Below are 18,388 nucleotides of genomic sequence, written 5' to 3' on the forward strand. Positions count from 1 at the left end.
GGTGAAAGGCCCTAAAAATGCCACATCTCATATTTTAGAAACAAACCCATCTGTCGTGTGAGCTATAAGGCTGAGCAAAAAGCTTCTCGTATACTTGAAATATACCAACGCAGCACCTGAAGCAGCTACAGCTCAAAGCTTACCATAGCCCAGAAATAGTTTGCCATCTTGTGCCGGTTTTGTAGTACTGCCCATACAAATAAATCCCTCCAAGGATTTTCGGTCTTCTGGTTCATATCCAAGGGCCCAGGTAATGGCTTTGTATTCATTTTATCCTGAAATATGGTTTATAGAAATTAAAATCTGCTTTGCTGTCTTATTCCATGCAAATGACATATCTAAGCTGCTCTTAGCTTTGCCAGATACTCCATATTCTTTTGATTTTTCTTTTTCTTTTCTGTAGGACTGAGAGGTAATTAGTTCATTCTGTACTGAATCAAAGGATGCTTGTGTCCCCAGTATAATTCAATATGTGTGAGAACATTCTGGATGAAACCATGACCCCACTGAAGTTGATGGTAAAGCTCTCATTGACTTTATTAAGGCCAGGGTTTCACTGCTGGTGTGTAATATCATACAAGACAAACCTGTGATTAACTAATCTGAGGTTGCCTTCAGGTCTGTTTGATTGTGCTCAGCTGCCACAGAGGACACGGTTTCAGAGAAAAGGGAACAAAAGGCATTTTATTTCAGCAGAAATAAACCTCACCAAGGCCCTATACAGGACAAGAATAGAGTACGTCAATACCCTCTTTTTAGTCTTTCCTTTGAGAAACCTCTCCCTCATATGGGGAGTATTTTAAGTAGAACACTGCTTATTCCTATAGCATTTGATGAAAAAACTTTCCAGAGGAAGTGTGGCAGCTTAGGTCAAGTTCTGAGATTTAAGTGTATTTAAAACTTGCCTTTATATCTATTGTGTAAATTTGAAGCAGCTGGAGTAGATTTTTTCTTTTTTTCTAATAAAAAGTTTTTGTGAGGATATGTTTTTTTAATCACTTAAATTTTAACAGAATTTAGTTCTGTTCAAAACAGCATAGTTATCCTAATGGCATTTTTGGGGGTGTTGGTCACTTGTTTTGGTTTTTGTTTGTTAGGTTTTTGTTGTCGTTTTGTTTGTTTGGTTGTTTTTTTTTAACCTTCAGTTTGGAGCAAGCTATTTAAGCACGAGTTGTATTGAAATCCTTGCAGGAGTTGACGATATCCCGAAAGTCTCATGAGTCTTTGTAACCGCTAGTTCCTTTCTGTTGCCAGTGGTAACAGGATTGAGCAACTGGTGGCAACCATGGGGAGAAGCTTTAAAACTAAAAAAGCTAGTAGGCAGTGTGAACTAGTATCTAAATTGGGCCTTATTTATAACACTTGGATTTAGCCTACTTACTGCCAAATCCACACAGGTCAGTGAGATTTTGGGAGCAAATTTTCATTCCTGTAAAATTTGTGAGTTTGCTTAATGACTTCAAAGGTATTGCCCCAAATTCTGAACAAAGAGATCCTGACTAGATTCAAAGTTAGCTTTTCTCATTGATTTAGCTAGGCTTTATCAAAGCAAAAGTGTGTGAACCTCTTGAGTGAGAATTTCTTTAAAACTTATTTTTTAATTTAACCAGTTTTAAGATGAAAATAGAACTTGGCAAATATCCGAAGGTTTCATTGTTTAGTTTGTTCAGAACTCTGACCTTAATGAGATTTCTCTAGATGTTTCTATTTTTAAATCATTTGCCCAAACTGATTTCCAATGCTCTTGCAAAAACTTTGGTACTTAAAAGTTCCAACGTTAAGTACACTGTCAAAATGCAAAAGTGATATGTCCGTTGCACAGCTGTGGACAGTGCACTATCGACTTCCTACAGTGGTATCCACCACATGCTATCCTTGTCATGTGCTGGCCAGGATGCTTGCCAGGGTCGCTTCACACAATCGTTCTTATTTTTGGCTATGTGTTATGTTACTCAATAACAAATCTATAATGATCTAAAGGAAAATATCATGTACTGCACAGACTATTCCTGCTTGTCTTTTTCCTAGAAAATGCTTTCAAGTACTTCTGCTTGAAGTTGTTTGAGAAATGCAGACTGCTATTTTTATGCACAATTACTCCTTAGTAAACATAACTCTATATTTTTGTATTCCACATATATCTTTCATTGAACCTGTTCTTATGTATGTGGGGCTTGTAAGATCAACAAAATTCTCTACATGTGAGGTGTTAGAATGATGAATAGTCTGTGGAAGTTGCTCTAGAAGAGCATGAGTTACAGGTGCCATTGCAGGTCCTGAAATAGAGGCTGCATCTTAGCACTAGTTCAAGGAACACACAAACCTTGCATAAAACCCCACTTGCAAAGGGGGAGAAAAAGGAATCACAGCCTTATAGATTACTTTCTTTTCCTTTTGAATTTTGAAATTAAAAAGATCAAACCATTTTAGCTGTAACAGTAATGAGCTGAAAAAAGGAATGAGAAACTGAAGTGACTGCTTGTCTCTTCCCTTTCCTTCCCTACCCCCAAAGGCCTGACCTAGCTAAAACTTTTCAAGTTCTGAATAGCAGGGGAGCAGGCCTACGATAGAAAGTTGTAACTCACGGATTTCTTCTTGCCTCCATATCTGATGTCTTGATAGAAACCTCTGTATGCATCATGGAGAAAATCCTTGAGAACTCTAGAGACCTCATTGAGAGTAAAGACTGAGCAGTTCTCCCTCTGCTCCTTATGCTGTTGACCAGTGAGGCCTGTCAAGGTCAGCTTGCTTTCTTCATGTTTCTTCAGAAGAAGTTCGTAGAGGAGGCATTTCTGAGAAATGGAACAGTAGAGTCTCTGCAGACGACTGTATGTCAGGAATTCGGATATGTTAGCCCCATTGTCAATAAATAATTTTACAAATTCTGGTTTGTCATTGACCAGAGCATCCATCATCATTTCTTCAAGGTCACAGGACTAGATTGAGGAAGGGGAAAAAATAAAAAAGGTTTCTTGGGTAATCATGGATGGATGAAGAGGGAGGTAAGACTTAAGATGAGGACATGCACATTTTGTCTTCCACCAGGTCAACAGTGAGTGCAAGACAAGAGGTAGGAATGTCTTCATTTCTCTGTGACAAAATGTCTGTGTAAGCATTAATGTTAAAACTTCAACACAAATAGCATGCTGTAAGAGTTGTGGTGATCTTAAGTGCCAGCTGCTCTGGGTATTTATAGAGCAGCTGGAAACAGTGATGTTCTTCCCACCATCTTCTAACAGTAATATTTGCATACTGCTTTTACTTTGTAAGCTCAGATTTGTTTGCTTTAAATGTATGTATGGAAGAGGGGAGATTCTTGCCCCCAAAGAGCTCAAGAAAGAGACCATGCCCACTGAATTATTTCTCTGGCCATTTTCATACAAGAGACCAAAAAGACAAACAGCCTAAGAAGGCATACTACCACTGCCCAATATCTTAGTGGAGAATGCAGGTAGTGTTAAAAACTGAAGCCTTCTATCAGGAAGTTTTGTGTCCTGTACACATTGGATTATTCACTGATTGTCCTCTACAGCAATAAAACCTGGTACCTTCCACTCCACGTCACCACTGAATATTTCATTTTTAGCAATGTCCACTCTATTCCAGGCCACTGCCAGCTTCAGTTCATCCAGGTATTCCTGAGCCTCCTGACTGTGACTTTTGCAGGCTGGCAAAAATACAAAATGTAAATGAACTCAGTACTTACAATTGTTGTGTTTAATATAGTATTGGTAATCTGATTAGCAATACAAGCTCTTCTTCAGCTATGGTTGCCTAAACAGGAACTCTTTACAGCATTCCCCCCCTAAATTAAGAAATATTAATATTAAAAGTATTAATTTTTGCTAAGTTAATTCTCTATTAAAACATTAAATGTCTTTAGGATTTTAAGAGGGATCCAGGCCTGGAGAACCTGTGGGAAGTGGGGGAACAATATTGGCTGTTGGTTTTGTCTTGTTTCAATTAGTACATTTGGAATAGAATGTCACAGTTGTTTCCTGCCTCCCCACCACTTCCATCTAGGGGAAATGGATTGTTTCTGGAACTAAGGTGGCTCAGGTCTATTTGCTTGCTTTTTTTGGGTGGTGGGGGAGGGGAGTGAGGGGGCAAAGATTGTAGGTTTTGGGGTTTGGTTTTGGTTTTGTTTTGTTTTTTTTTTTCCTTTGGGGTGTTTTTTGTGATTTCCCAACCCCCCCTCCCCCCAGTGGTTCAGTTCTTCTAGAACCTCTGTTACTAAGAGAAGCAAATAGTGGGGAAAAAAGGAGCAATTAAAATAGTACTATACAATAGCATGAGATTAAAAAGCAAGCATTGTTTTAAAGCAACCTTACAAGAGCTATAGTAACTGTCCCAGTTAATTTGTCAATAAGCAAAGAGAAGAACTCGGCATCAGAAATTAATTCTGCTCCAACAACCAACTGAACTTGCTCTAGACAAGAATGAAGAACGTTTATGGTACAGAAAAAGACAAGTATTACACTGTGCTGTGTCTATTGCTCTTACCTTTTACTAAAGCTTTTAAAATGACTGTGTCTAGTTCTTCTGAACCATCTTGCTCAAAGTTGTGCAAAGTTAGAAGATGTTGGTGTGAGATAATGTTCTGAATCTATTGGGAGATGAAAAAAATCATCTTATGCATTGTCCTACTGCTGTATGTTAATGCCTAAGAGCCCAGTGGAGATCATTCATGCAGTATTTCATAAAAACTTACATTCTAATTGTAATGCTGAGGTTTGGTAAGAAGACAAACATTATTAGTTTCCCGTGTGTAAATAAGTTTCAAGGCAAGGAGGGAGTTATTGCCTTTTCCAGAATCACCTAGCAGGATAGGAGGAACCAAACTTGGATATGCTGAGAACCAGAGCAGTGCTTAAATTAAAAGATCCTTCTTTAACTCACATTCTTATTTGACTCATAGTTATGCTATGGTCAGCCTACCACTACTTTTGTTTTACCTTTTTCTGCTGTGACATTTAAGTATTGCTCTCAGAGTTGTTTATTTAAAAGCATAGTCTCTAAATCTTCTTTGAGTAAAAGTCATCAAATATTGATATATACAGTACTCCTTTCTTCTGCTTCTCTATTTATTGAGTTTTCTTTCTCGCAGCTGCACTGAGACTTCGTGAGCATCTGGCAATATTGCTTCTACATACCCTTCCATCCTCTTGTGTTAGTGATCTGGGAAAGTACTCCCTAATGGAATTAATATGTGGAACTTTTAGAGTTTAGAGTTTAGATTTATGGCAGACATTGCAAAGAATAAGTAGTGGATCAGGTCAAGTGGACTTGGTTTATCTCAGGGGCACACAGAGCTCTTTAATCTTTACATAAAGACAATCTCAAAGTGGTGGTGGTGGCGCTGGGCTTTTCTGTTTCCTAAACACTTATGCATAGTGGTTCAAGTCCAGCAAGTGTGCCTTAAGAAAAAGAGTTAGGAAAAATCTGTGAATCTGTGTTGTTTTTCTTTTTTTAAGAACATGCATAATTGACAATAGATGGGATAATTTCTAGACAACCTTCATTCATTTTAATCTATCAGTGCTTATCCACAATGAGGTTTCCACTTAACAGCTGTAAATCATGAATTAGGTCTCTTCTGTTACAGCTGCACAAGCTCCACAGCTGTGAAGTATAAATAATGCTTCATGTCCTCCAGGACTGTGTGCTTCCTTGGTGCTGGCTATGACTCGAGGAAGTAACTAAGGAAGGACAGAGCCCTAAGTGTTCAGCTGAATCACTAGGACAAAGTAGTTTGTATGATCAACTGAGCACTTGATTTTAATGTTAGAGAGGTCTTCTATGACACTAGTGTCAGAGCACTGGAGTCCTCCAAAATTCTGGGCAGCTAATTGTCAAACTTGCACTGAATGGACTAGTGAACCTAGAAATGGCTGGAGAGAACTTGTGAACATGATGCATATAATTATCAGAAGTATGAGCTCACTGTTGCTGTCCATTGGAGAATGTCCTTCCACAGGAAGCTTTTTGAAGGGAATTTCTCCTTAAATTGCTTTTCAACAGCTTTTGGCATGACAAGCTGTGGGTCATTCATGAATGCAGCTAAGATGTCGGCTGTACCTCCAGACCCAGCTAAGATAAGCCAGGGAGCAGAATTTTCCAGACCGCTGCACATTCTCTGTAGTTTAAAAAGTACATTTTTAGAATTCATATATGGAAAGAAAATGTTATTCAGAATAAGGATTTCTTGCACATTAAGAATAAATGCATACATAAACCAGGTTCACTATGGAGTCAGTCAAGACTTTAAGCTATTGGGATTTTTCTGACTCTGTAGCAGGTTATCCATGTATAGGTCCCTGGCTATACTTCTTTCATGACACATCTGCTGAGTAGCTAAACAACCTGATTTGGGCAAACGGTACATAAAACTTCCTTGTCCCTGACTTCTCCCCTTCCTCCCTCTCCCCTACAGTTTGCGTTTCAGCATAGTCAAGGGCAAGAGGAGCACTATACAGAAATTCTCCAGCATGCTCTTCTGGCTGCTTAACCTGGCCATACATACTGAAAATTGGGAATTTGCCTGTGTGAATACAACAATGAGCCACAGGAAAAAAACACTGAAGCACAGCAGCTACAAGAGTTAAAGGCTGATAACTCTATTGCTTGTGCAATTGGAATGAGTCAGGCAGGTTGTTGAGAGGGAAGCAGAGGCCATGGTGTCATAATTGCAACAAAGAGTATTGCTGTCAATCTATTTCTTACTTTGGAGTTATGCAAGAAGCTAATGAGACTTTAAGAATCTAATTACTGACTTTCTTGTTGTATTGGGTTTGTTTTTTCTAGTCTTTCATTTTTAACTACTCTTGTAGTCCTTGATGTATATTATACAATTTCTATTTAAGAAATTGATACTCTAAAAAAGTGCAATCAGCTATCTGTTCCCAGCATGTGTAAATTCTGGGCAGCTCCAGCCAGCCACCTTTGGTTTTCAAGTCACTTTCATTGTTATCCGCAACTTTGAAAAGAGGATTATAGGTTGTAATATGCAATTTTTCAACACTCAAGATACAGAAAACACTGCCATATTTAGCTTCTAGAAGAAAAGCTCAAGAGGTAACATAATTTAGTGTAAACAGTGAGATTCCTAATACCAGTGTATGTTTTAGTCCAGCTGACAACGATATGACAAGATACAGGGCTGGAAACTGAAACTAGAAAACATCAGCAGAAATGAGTCATTCTGAAAGAGGTTACCAGCTTGTGTGGTGGAGTCTCATTATTTGGAAACTTTAAATTATAGTTAAATGTCTCTCTGAAGGTACTGTATTCCTTTTCATCTGAGAGTATTATTTAAAAAAGCCATGTGGACATACAAGCTGCTACAAAGGAGCAAAATAAAATACCAGTAAGAGTAAAATAATCTAATACTTTTAGGAAATACTCTAATAAGAGTATTTCCTAGTTAATAGGTTCTTTAAGCTGTAGAACTACTCAGGAAAAAAAAAATCAAAACTGATCCTTCACTGGAGAAGATATGGGATTGCTAGCAGTTGTCGCTTATCCTGCAATGTATTTTTGCTCAGTGGAACTAGGACACTATAGTTTTAAATGGCATATCTGGCATATGTGGTCTTGTACTTCCTCTGTGCTCTGTGACAGTCATCTCACTGTTGAACAGCAGTGAATGATTAATCTTTTTTTATAAGTGATCTTGAGTAATAGCAGTGTTTCTCTTTCACTATATTTGCAGATGGCTTCCGTGGGTTTGTTTTGGTTTTAGATTTCATATTTTCACTGTACGAGCTGACAATGGAAGCTTTAATGGTCACCTGGTGCCTATGTGAAAATATGTATTTTTCCCAAACAAATACTGGCAAATTTAGTATTACCAGAACTCAGTTCTCAGTGGTGTATAGATATGAATCTTGACTTTATGGAAAGTGCCAATACATGTGTTTGTCATCCAGCAAAATTTCCTATTAATTAGTTAGCACAAGTTTATTTTTCTAAAGTTACAAACAGCTTCTTACCTCAAGCGTGCCTGGTCCTCCATTTACGAGTAAGCAAAGCACAGGAATCTCAATGCTACCCGTTCCTGTGAAGCAGATGGTTTAATTTTTAAAAGGTTAACTAACAGCTTTCACAAAACTGTTGTGGTTTTACTGACCTTTTGAAAGTATTTCTCCTGTTAAGTGCTGTTTTGTACCTACCAGAACATGAGCCTGCAGAAGGCAGGCAATTGCAGAAGCAAGTAGCAAAGGAAGAGAATAAATAACACTGTGACTTAGCAGATAAAGTCCTAGTCTAAGATTCAGGATGAAGGCACCTTTGTCTTGGATGTCTTGCGTGATTCCTGGCAAGCAGTCCAGTCTGTTTTCACCTCAGTACACTTCAGCTACAAAATAGGGATACTGGCACTTCTGTATGTCATAGCACAGTTGACAACTTTGTTTATTTACTGCAAGGTGATCAGATAGTGGAATAATGGAGCTGTGTTAGGGTGCAGGACAAGATTGTTAAGTCTTCAGAAAGGCAGCTGCCATTATTTATATTAAGATATATTTAGAAGTGAAAAGCTGTCAGTTCATCCCAAATGTAATGCATGTGCCTTGCATGTACAGCAAGGTGTAGTGAAATCTGAGAGAAAAAAACTGATAAAAGGAGGATTTAAGAAATTGAAGAGGCTGACTATGTAGACCAGCTAGGATGAGATGAGTCAGATAAGAGTTGATAGGAAACACGTACTCTTTATTACTCTGCTTAAACAGTTTATAATTTCATTCAGCACAGTCTAATGTGGTGATTATTAATAATAATCTTATACATTTAAAAGAAATGCTAATGAAATATTTAACATGTCATGGCAGCAGGGGAAGAAACAACGTAGGCATCCCTGTCTATCCTTAGCCATCCTCCCACAGGGACCCACTTATTTCTAGATGGTTTGTACTGTAAATGCTGAAGTCTGTAATCCAAAGGTGACTATAGGTTGGCCTGAAAGAGTTCAATCAAAACGGCAGCATTATGAGATGAATGCTGCTTTCAGTTGGAAGATAAAAGGCATTTGGTTCAAACAAGTTTTTGATGTTTCCCTTTGTAGGTCTCCTAGAGCAGTGTACAGATTGCCATTTACTGCTTGTATGTTTTGTGGGAGAGAAGGTAGAACTGAGCCAGGACATGATGGGCAAGTAACTTTGTTGTTTTAGTGAATAGCATAGCACTGCGATTTCTCCATAAGGTGATGCTCTAGTTTGAAGAATGACTTCTGTGACTATAGGTTTCTCCAGATAATGTTTATGGCTTCAGATATTCTTCATTTACCATAAAGTTAGATAAAATTTAGCTGGAGGAAGGGTGGGTGGTGTGGATTCTGACTTTATGGTTGGAAGGTGGGAAGTCTTTAATTGCAAAGAATATTCAGCATATCAAAAATTTCATCTGAATGACTTCTTGGTATTCTTTAAAATAGGGAAATTCTGCATGACCTTATTAAAGTGTATTACTTCAGCAAAGTCACATAGCCTTGCTGAGCTTGAATATAAATGAGCTTAAATGAATGACTTCTGTGTATAGAAGATATGGCTGAATATAGTTTGTTCCAGTGGAATATTTGTCAAATGAATCAGCATTTTTTGACAGAAAATTGTTCCACTGAGACTTGTTCAGTCAGATTTGGTTTGCTGCAAGTACAATGAGGAGGCTACTTTCTAATTCTCAGGATTTTTGGTTCAGAGAGCAGCTTTCCCAATTTCAGAAGTCACCCTAGTTCTACCTCTTACATAACGACAAATGTGTTTACTTGATCTTGTCTATGTAGATGATTGTCCAATTTCAGAATTGGTTTTGCCTTTGTTAAGGCTGAGGTCCACAAACATCACTGTAATATCAGTATTATTCAAGTCAGCATGACAATATAGAGTCTACTTACCACCATACCCAGTACGCTGTTCTGAAATATGCTTTTCCAAGGTGATACGTAGCTTAGTGGTTCCATCCGGCTCATCTGGTTTTATGTGATCCACCAAAATAAAATGGGAATGGTTGTGGTCCAGGGAATACAACGGGCCTTGGATATTATCGTCTGATTGGTAGCGTACAAGACTTTCATTCTAGAGAGAGGAAGAGAGATGTTAGTGTTCTCTGCAAAATACAGTCAATAGTTTTTATGTGCTCCATCTCCATTTTTGTGTTGTCTGTGCCATGACGCAGAACACCACCTTTGAGACCCTTGACTAGACTCATGAAAAGGGTAGAGAAGGACAATGTGTTCCTACTGAAAGGTGACAGGATGGAAAGCTGAATTCCCTCAAGTTTGCCTTTTGGGCTCTGCAAAATACAGTGATGTTGGTCATTATCTCTGGAACACAGGCATTCATCCAGAGGTTTTGAAACTGTTTGTTGGACAAATGGGAAGGGGGCATGAGACCTGACAATTGTGGATGGGAGGTATAATGTCTCAGGGCTAAAGTCTCAGCTGGTATAGACAGGGGAAAACCTACTCATTTCAGTAGCCCAGTAGGTAAGTTAGTCTGCTGTATGTCCATATCAATATAAATGCAGCTTTATTTAATTGACAGGGTTATATGAGGTCTAACCGTTACTCTTTGGAAATTGCATCCTAAAAAGTGAGTGACAGGCAGATGTTAGAAAACGCAATCTTACTATTTTTTATTTTGGGTGAGGGGTGTTACATCTTGAAATAATTTACTAATTTTTGCATAACATCACTGTCTGGGTAAAACAGAACCTCTTTTGTAGTCTTCTAAGGATTGTGCTATATATGATCTAAGAATTGTGTTATATGCACATTTTCAAGCTCCTCTTACTTCCTTAATAAATTTTTCTGTCTCACTGTTGCATGTTCACTTTGATATATCATTCCTAACTGCAAGCCAGGCTGTAAATGCCTTGTTGGTATTCTTTTTCATCTTCATAATCACTGTCCTGTTGCAAGTAAGCCAAATTAAAGCAATTGTTTAAAATCTGCATTTCCTTCTATTATGCTTCTTTTCAGACTCCTGCAGCCTTTGTGTTAGCCAGGTTTTTCTCCACAGCCAAGGCTAAGGCTGATGTTGGAGGGGCAATAAACATATCACCAGGAGCTTATAGCAGCACTACTAATGCATAAAAACATAAAGTAACCCAGAGAGACAAGCTCCTTCATGCTGTGGGTAGAAGAGTTGAGCACACTGCATAGCCTGGCCTTAATTGGCTTTCTGAAATGAAGCTGCATATAGTCATACTGGAGAAGGAAAGCCTCTTTCAAAGGAATGTGAAAAAGGCTATAACCAGGCATGTTCTTATGGCTTCTTTCCCTGTCAGCAGCTCTGGGAAGAGTAGGGCCATCAGTAGCTGTTCCAGGAAAAAAGCAGTGAATTTGCATGTCCTTTACAAACAGCAAGTACCACAAATTTCTTTTACCTTCTCTCTGTCTCTTGTTTGTTAGGGAAGGCTTCTTGACATGATGAATTTGTCTTCAAGTTTTGTTTGACAGAGGGTGTGCATATATACTGCTGCCATGTAACATTAAGCCTGCTTGGCAAAGATCTGGCCTTTGATTAGGATCTGGAGGTACAACAGCTGTTTGGGAAAAGGCCCTCAGGGATTTTCCCGTTTATTCTCTGAAAATGTGAAAGTGATCTCTCAATGATGCTTAAAGTATACTATTAACACAGAAGAGATTTGAGGGATACACTGATTTTGGGGCTTATTTTTCGCCTTGGTAGTGTGGATTGTTAGCTCTATTTTATAAAACAAGCTGCTTGTGTTTGTGCCAAGTATAAAGAGAACTAGGTTTACATCAACATCCCTGTCTCTAGTTCCTTTGTCAGAAAGTTAATGACTAAAATCAGAATTTCTTTGGGTGGAAGCAGTGCCAGAAGTCATAGGGCCAGAAACACTCTACACGGAATATTCCTTGACAAAGAATTTGACCTTTAGCTAAAGGGGTGAAAATGCAATATAAAGATGGGTGCACTTGTTTTGTAGCCGCTGGTTGGGAAAGATCCAGGTGCATTTCGACCACTTAGCCTGGGAAAGAAGTGAAATAGTTTGCATTTGCCAAAGCAACTGAACAAAATTCATGAGTTCGTGAACCAAAACCTTTCCTCTGTGGTCCTTTTGGACCAGTTCAGCCTCACAAATAGGTTAAAGTCTTCCAGCTACAGAGTCCCACCTGCTAGAGCACACAAGCTGTCCTCGGCAAAAAGAATGGAAAAAGGGGAAAGCCAGTGACAATAAACTGCTGATACGATCTGGCAGTCTCCAGCTGCTAGCTGGTACTTGCTTGCCTATCTGAGAGAAGAACTAGTTGCGAGTGCAAAGGGCTGTGTTTGTCATTTGTTTCTTAGCTTCTGCAGGGAAGTATAACAGCACAGAGGAACTGTCATTCATTGTCATTACACACCTACTTCATTGTTATAATATTCTGCTTAGGATAGACCGTATAAGCAGTGACAAGAAGGTCCTGCCATAATTTATTTTTTTTTCTCCACCTCCAGGTCAATTCAGCATCAACTTGTCTTGACATTTTCAGTCAATGTTTTGTTGGGTGAGGTTTTTTGTGAGTTTGTTCTTGTTTTTTTTTGTCATCCTGAACTTTGATTTCTTTCACCTGAATTGTGAAGTCCCTAGAGTTCCCAATAACTAGATTAAATCCTCCATGGCTAGCTTTTCTGGCCTGGTGTGTGGAGCAAGTTTTTGCATATTGCACAGCTGTTCAATGACTGCTTAAGAAAACTTGGTCTTGAAACATTTATGACTTATATAGTAGAAAATATACTTATTAAAGTATTTATGAAGCTTGGAGTAAGTGCTTCTGCACTAAGTGGACAAGGGGAAAAAATATTAAAGGTACCTTATGAAGCATGACTCTTGTCGTTCGACCTTACTCTGGTCGCTGAGCTAATATCTAATGCTGCCACCTACTGGATACTTTCAGAATTGCTGCCAAGTATATTGAGTGGAGAGGGCACGGAACGGTTAAGGTTTAACTGTTCTTCCTGCTCTTTACTTCTCTTTTCCTGCCAAACACACTCTAAATCCCCACTTCTGTTTTTAAGTTAGATCAGTGTTGTTCTGCCTATTACTTCCATGTTTTGTAAAGGTGCAGCTTGCTTCTGAACAATCCTGTCTCACAAGTAGAATAAGCAAAAAATACCTTTGTGTTGTCCAGAATTTCTCTGTGCTGAATTTTTCCAAGTGAAGTTATTCCTATGGCAGTCACTCTGGATTTGGATGAAGTACTGGCCAGTGCATGATCTCGGACTGCTTGCACTAGGTGTCTTGTTATTCCTACACGTAAAGCACTGGTAAAAATCCAGGCACCTGAAATTTATTTTTAAAAATGTTAGGATAATTTCTTTAAAATTAAACATGTTTGTGTGTCAAATAACATTTAATTGGAGTAATGGATTTAAGGGTTTTTTTCCAGGTAGATAAACTGTAGACAGGTCTTGATGGACTGTAACTTCTGGAATTAAATACATAAAAAGTATGTAAGACTTTAATAAGAAAAACAAGAAGAAATTATATGCCCAAGAAAACATGCTTCGCATATCATGTGATGCAATGTTACCATCTTTACTCTGATGTCAGTGTGCGCACCAAGAATGCTGTGTCTGGTCTAGTGTCACTTACTGTCTACATTTGAGCTTTCTGCTCACTACACCAAGCAGTTCTGCTTGTTGCATAAGGAAGATCAAAGAGACAGGGTAGAGGAAGCTGTTGTCTTGAACTGGGGCCTAAGTCCCAGTAGTAGAACTGGGAGCAGAAGAGCTTGGCCATAACCTGTCTAATCCGGTGTTCTCATTTTCTTGTTATTGTGTGTTGGACAGTTAATTCAACAGAATTCTACAGAATTTACAACAGTACTGTTATGGTGACAAAGAATTTGGAGAACCCTGTGTTAATAGCTAACCAAGCTCTTTAAAATATGTAACATTAAAAAACTGGAGATCTTGATGCTGTCCAGTCTTAAGTGTTGAAGGCAGATGGACATAGAGGATATCTGTATGGTACGGAAGTACCAAAAAGGGCTTCAGTGCTAGGCTGTTTCATCACAAAAAGTGAAACACAGTCTTATCTGGACCAGGGAAGCTGAACCGAGAGCTTGCTGTAAACTGATTACAGATATTTTTACTTCATTTTGCAGGTACTTTCATATTCTTTTTTCTCATTTTACAGGAGAAAAAAAAGAAGTAATCTTAAATGAAAGCCACTTCTGTGCATGTGCCCAGACATTAATTGTCTTGGTTTTGTTTTTAAATGCTTTTCACTACTCTTATCATTCATGTGAACAACTAGGGAGAATGTGAGCTGATTCATTTTATGTTATATATTACCAAGGTCTTTTTGTTAATCTTGAGTCTAATCTTATGCTGTTTTGCTAATGAAGTTTGTTCAACTCTTAGATTTTTAAGAAAACAACCTTCAAAAAAACTATTCTAACAAGATTTTGACTGATTGCTTAAAAGTGAGAATGGGGAAAACAAGAATTATTATTTTTGACCTAAATTCACTCTTGTTGAAGTCAAATTGCTATGTGTTCTTAAGAATTATTTTGCTATAGCACCAAAGAGGGACAATATACTTGGTCCCATCTCATGCTGTCTTCCTAGTCTCATCTCTGAAGGAAAATACTATCTGGTAATTTTACACTTCAGGAATGGTTGCTTAAAGTAATTTGGTTTGAAATAACTTACTTTTGTTATTTCTAATACAATAACTTTCATTTTTAAAGCTATTCAAATCCAGGTTGTAGGTTGCATTCAGCAAAGCCTCAAACTCCGAAAAATAATCATGTAAGAAGGCTGATTGACATTAAAAGATCACTGGATGCTAGGTGTGAGACTCCAATAGGAATATAATTTCCTTCTTTAAAGTCTAAAGCACTAACCTGTGCTTTGAGCTGCCTTTATAAGTCCTTTTTTTAAGGTGTCCCATAGCCAAGGCTTCACCTGGAAGTTTTCTTCTTCCCCTACTAAAGAGACGACCAAATTGGGAGCAGGTAGTTTCCATTTGTTGAGCATAACTTCGAATATAATTCCAGGATGAATGGTATTTGGGACCTTAATAAACTTCAACAAACAAAACAAAAACCACTGAATAACAATGGAACAGACAGTAAGATACAGTAGAGGTATTGTTCATGCTGAATGCAGAGGGAAGTTTCAAATCAACTTGGTTATTTAAGGAAAATTTGCGCCATTTATTTGAGCAAGATCTGACAGAGAAATAAATACTAGGATGAATTTAGCAGTTCAATAGGTTATTTCTCTGTTGCAGACTGACATATGGCACTCTCCTTTAATGCTGTTATTCCTCTTGAACTGCTTTCAGTTCCATGGCAGTCTAGCAAAGCCAAAAAATTTCCTAAGTGTTTTTTGTTGCTGCACTAGCTGAAATATTTACCTGATTTCACGTCTGTTTTCCAAGGACATGTTACATTAATCTTTTGCTTGTTCCTGGGCTGTAAATATTTTAACTTTATGCTTAAGACTTTATAATGAAACAAAATCTTAAGGTAGATTTCTAATCCTACAAAATTATTCTGCTCTAGCACCTAATATATACAAAGAACTAGTGAGGAGGTGGGTCTGTCCATATAAATTCCATTTTGCATATTAGCAGAACAGAGAGGGAGAACTTTAAGAAGAGTCTTGAAATAGCTCAAAAGTATGCTTAAAATATTTAAATCCATACAGATTAATTTGGCAGAAAGAGATTAAAACAAGGAAATAACACAAAATGAAGGAAGCTGAGCACATAATTGATTGTTTTTTGTTAAAGGCGAAAGTGATCAACTGTACTGGTAGCATGTCAGTGCAAGTCAGGTGATTGGTTTCTGTATATTAATAGGTCTTATTTTAAATCACATTCATGTTCAGGAAGTTATAGTCCCTACTTTGAACATGATGCGGTGCCTCACATGGTGGCATGTTGACCCTCACTGTTATGCTTTCTTCTTTTAATGCCAAGAAGTAACAGCTGAACAACAGCAACAGTGTAAAGGGTTAAAACTTCTCAGTGCTGTACCTTTCCACGTTTCTTCCCAGAAGCTGTGAAGTCTATTTCTCCTGTGCAGTAAGGTGATTCTCTTTTGAAAGCTTCCTCTTTGTCACTGCTGCAGAGCTTGGCTTCCATTTCTTCCATTGAATTAGTAAGGTGGTTACCAGTAGACCAAGATGTTCACTGAGATGACAGAAAACTAGAAAATGAGGAGCTGTTTAAACTGGAGAGGCCGCAAAATTTGTTAATTTACATCTAGCTGTGTTTTCAGACAAATACTTAATTCTTCTACTATTATGCTTATAAGGCTCAGCTGAAATTGGTGGTGTGTGTATCAAACATTGGACTTTATTATATAAAGGAGGAGGCAGATTCCACACCAAAGCTATGGCACTTAAGTTCTGAATAGGCATGAAGGAGTAAGGCTCAACTCTCATTTAGCAGACAGAAAGCTGAGTTGCAAGATCCTTCAATCTCTCTAAAGTCATGTGGGGTGTCTGAGAGCCCACAGCTGATCTTAAATCTACAAGAAAGAGAAGCCTCAGCCACAAGCTATGCAAACAAGAATAGGGCTGTGTCAGTGAGAGTCCGAGTCATGGTGTCTTAGTGGCATTATGCATCATACTACTATGACTTACATTATCCAACATGGACACTAAATAAATAAGAGATGAGATTGTATTTCTCTGAAGATACTTTAGAAGCTATTTACTTGCCATTTGCTGTAGGAATAGGCTATTTATTCATAATCCAAAGTATTTAAGGCCGGGCTGTACTCAACAAGAACATACAGTTCAAGAAGGCAGGTGGTTTTCTCTATATGTAGTTTAGGAATGATGTCCTAGAGCAAAGGTCATATAGCAAGAGTTGTGCTTCTGCGTTACATAAAACGGGGAAAAGGTCTGCTTTCTTCTCCTATGTTCCAGTTTGACTGAACTGATATAACTTGGAAAATAGAGGTTTCAACTTGTATGTCTTATTTTGTTTCTTTTCAAAACAAAAGCAATGAAATAGCTCTCCCCTCTGACTTCATCGGCATATTCAAGTACTTACTCAGTTCTTTAAGAAATCCTTGTGATAGTAAGTCAGCAATGGTTACCAACCCTGGGTTAATCTTTATTTCCTAATCCAAGTGATTTAATGTGGATTTAAAAGTGGGTCAAACTAGAAGTATTTTGTGGGGCTATCAGGACGCTCCAGTAGAGGGAGCAAACACTCCAGTTGTTCTCTTCGGCTGGGAAGTCTCTGGAAGCCTCTTGGCAGCCTGCATCCTGCCGCTTCACCACTGCTGCCCCTATGATCTTTTTTCTTTTCTTTTTTTTTTTTTTTTTTTTTTTTTTTTTTTTTTTTTTTTTTTTTTTTTACACGTCTTCTATAAAAAAGTTGTTTAGAGTTGCTTTTTTCTCTGATCCACCTGTGAAATGTGGTTATGCACTCTTCTCATAATTAGTTTCCCCTATAGCTTTTCCGCACCTCTGTATCCATCCCCAAACTTCTGTCAGACATCACTACTTTAAAGATGCTGTTCTCATTCTTCTCCCTACCTGCATGCTAGTCACTTGTGGAGACAACTGTTTATTCTGAACACCAGGATATGAGACTAATCCGGTTAAGTGTCTTACCTAAAAGACTTCTTTTGGATTTTCAACAACAATGGTCACAGCAAAGCCCAGCTTTTTGTTTGAGTCCTCTTCTCCACTGAGGGTACAGCTTTATCTCCTAAGAGCATAGAAGACAGTATTCTGGGGAAAAAAGAGTTAACACAGAGTGGTAACAACACATTTTGATTATTCTAAAGTACACAAATCACTTCCTGGGACTTGCTGACAGAACAAAGGATTTGATTAGAAAAAAGTATTCAGTACTGAATTTCCAAGGTACATTTAGTCACCATTCATCACTGCCCTAGATAGTACACATTTATTTATATCTACACACAAGCAATGAACTTGGAATAGGTAGCCATTTACAAAGTAATCTGATGGATAATTTAACCTCATGGATAGGACCCAAGTGGTTCATTTTAAGTCTAGCTCTAGATCTAAGCTTGCAAAATTTCATCATGTGGTTATCCAGGACTTCTCTTTTGGAATAAAGACACCGAGCTGCTGAGGTTTATAAGGAATATTCTTGCCCCCCCCCCCCCCCCCCCCCCCCCCGAAATAACATGTTACTTTTAGTTTAGGATTTCTGTTGTTCACTACCATTGAGAACCTGTGAAGGAGACAAAAACAGATGAGATGCAGAAACAGCAGCTTTGTTCACAAGTTTTTTATAAGATTGGAAAGTCAAGAAGGCAGCTGGTAACTGGCACTGCACAGGGCACTACTTTTTTCCTTCGATCAAGCAGTGAACCATGACATTAGAGACTGCAAGCTTATTTTGGGGAAGTATTACTTCATCTTTCCATCCTGTTCTT

At 38.2% G+C, this 18,388-nt stretch overlaps 1 protein-coding gene across 1 annotated transcript in view; it reads right to left on the bottom strand.

Annotated features, from left to right (window-relative positions):
* Positions 1-16,113, bottom strand: part of TRPM5 (transient receptor potential cation channel, subfamily M, member 5) — a gene marked incomplete at its 3' end in the record, with an annotated part of 35,825 nt that extends 19,712 nt beyond the window's left edge. Inside the window, exons 1-10 of the mRNA XM_010013899.1 lie at positions 15,997-16,113; positions 14,858-15,038; positions 13,121-13,287; positions 9,890-10,070; positions 7,992-8,056; positions 5,945-6,136; positions 4,504-4,606; positions 3,549-3,667; positions 2,586-2,936; positions 144-275 (exon numbers count right to left, since the gene is read on the bottom strand). Of these exons, the coding sequence (XP_010012201.1) occupies positions 144-275; positions 2,586-2,936; positions 3,549-3,667; positions 4,504-4,606; positions 5,945-6,136; positions 7,992-8,056; positions 9,890-10,070; positions 13,121-13,287; positions 14,858-15,038; positions 15,997-16,113 (1,608 nt within the window). The remainder of the gene's footprint in view (positions 1-143; positions 276-2,585; positions 2,937-3,548; positions 3,668-4,503; positions 4,607-5,944; positions 6,137-7,991; positions 8,057-9,889; positions 10,071-13,120; positions 13,288-14,857; positions 15,039-15,996) is intronic.
* Positions 16,114-18,388: the final 2,275 nt, after the last annotated feature.

This window comes from Nestor notabilis, unplaced genomic scaffold (genome assembly GCF_000696875.1).
Source record: "Nestor notabilis isolate BGI_N333 unplaced genomic scaffold, ASM69687v1 scaffold12554, whole genome shotgun sequence".
Taxonomy (NCBI): Eukaryota; Metazoa; Chordata; class Aves; order Psittaciformes; family Psittacidae; genus Nestor; species Nestor notabilis.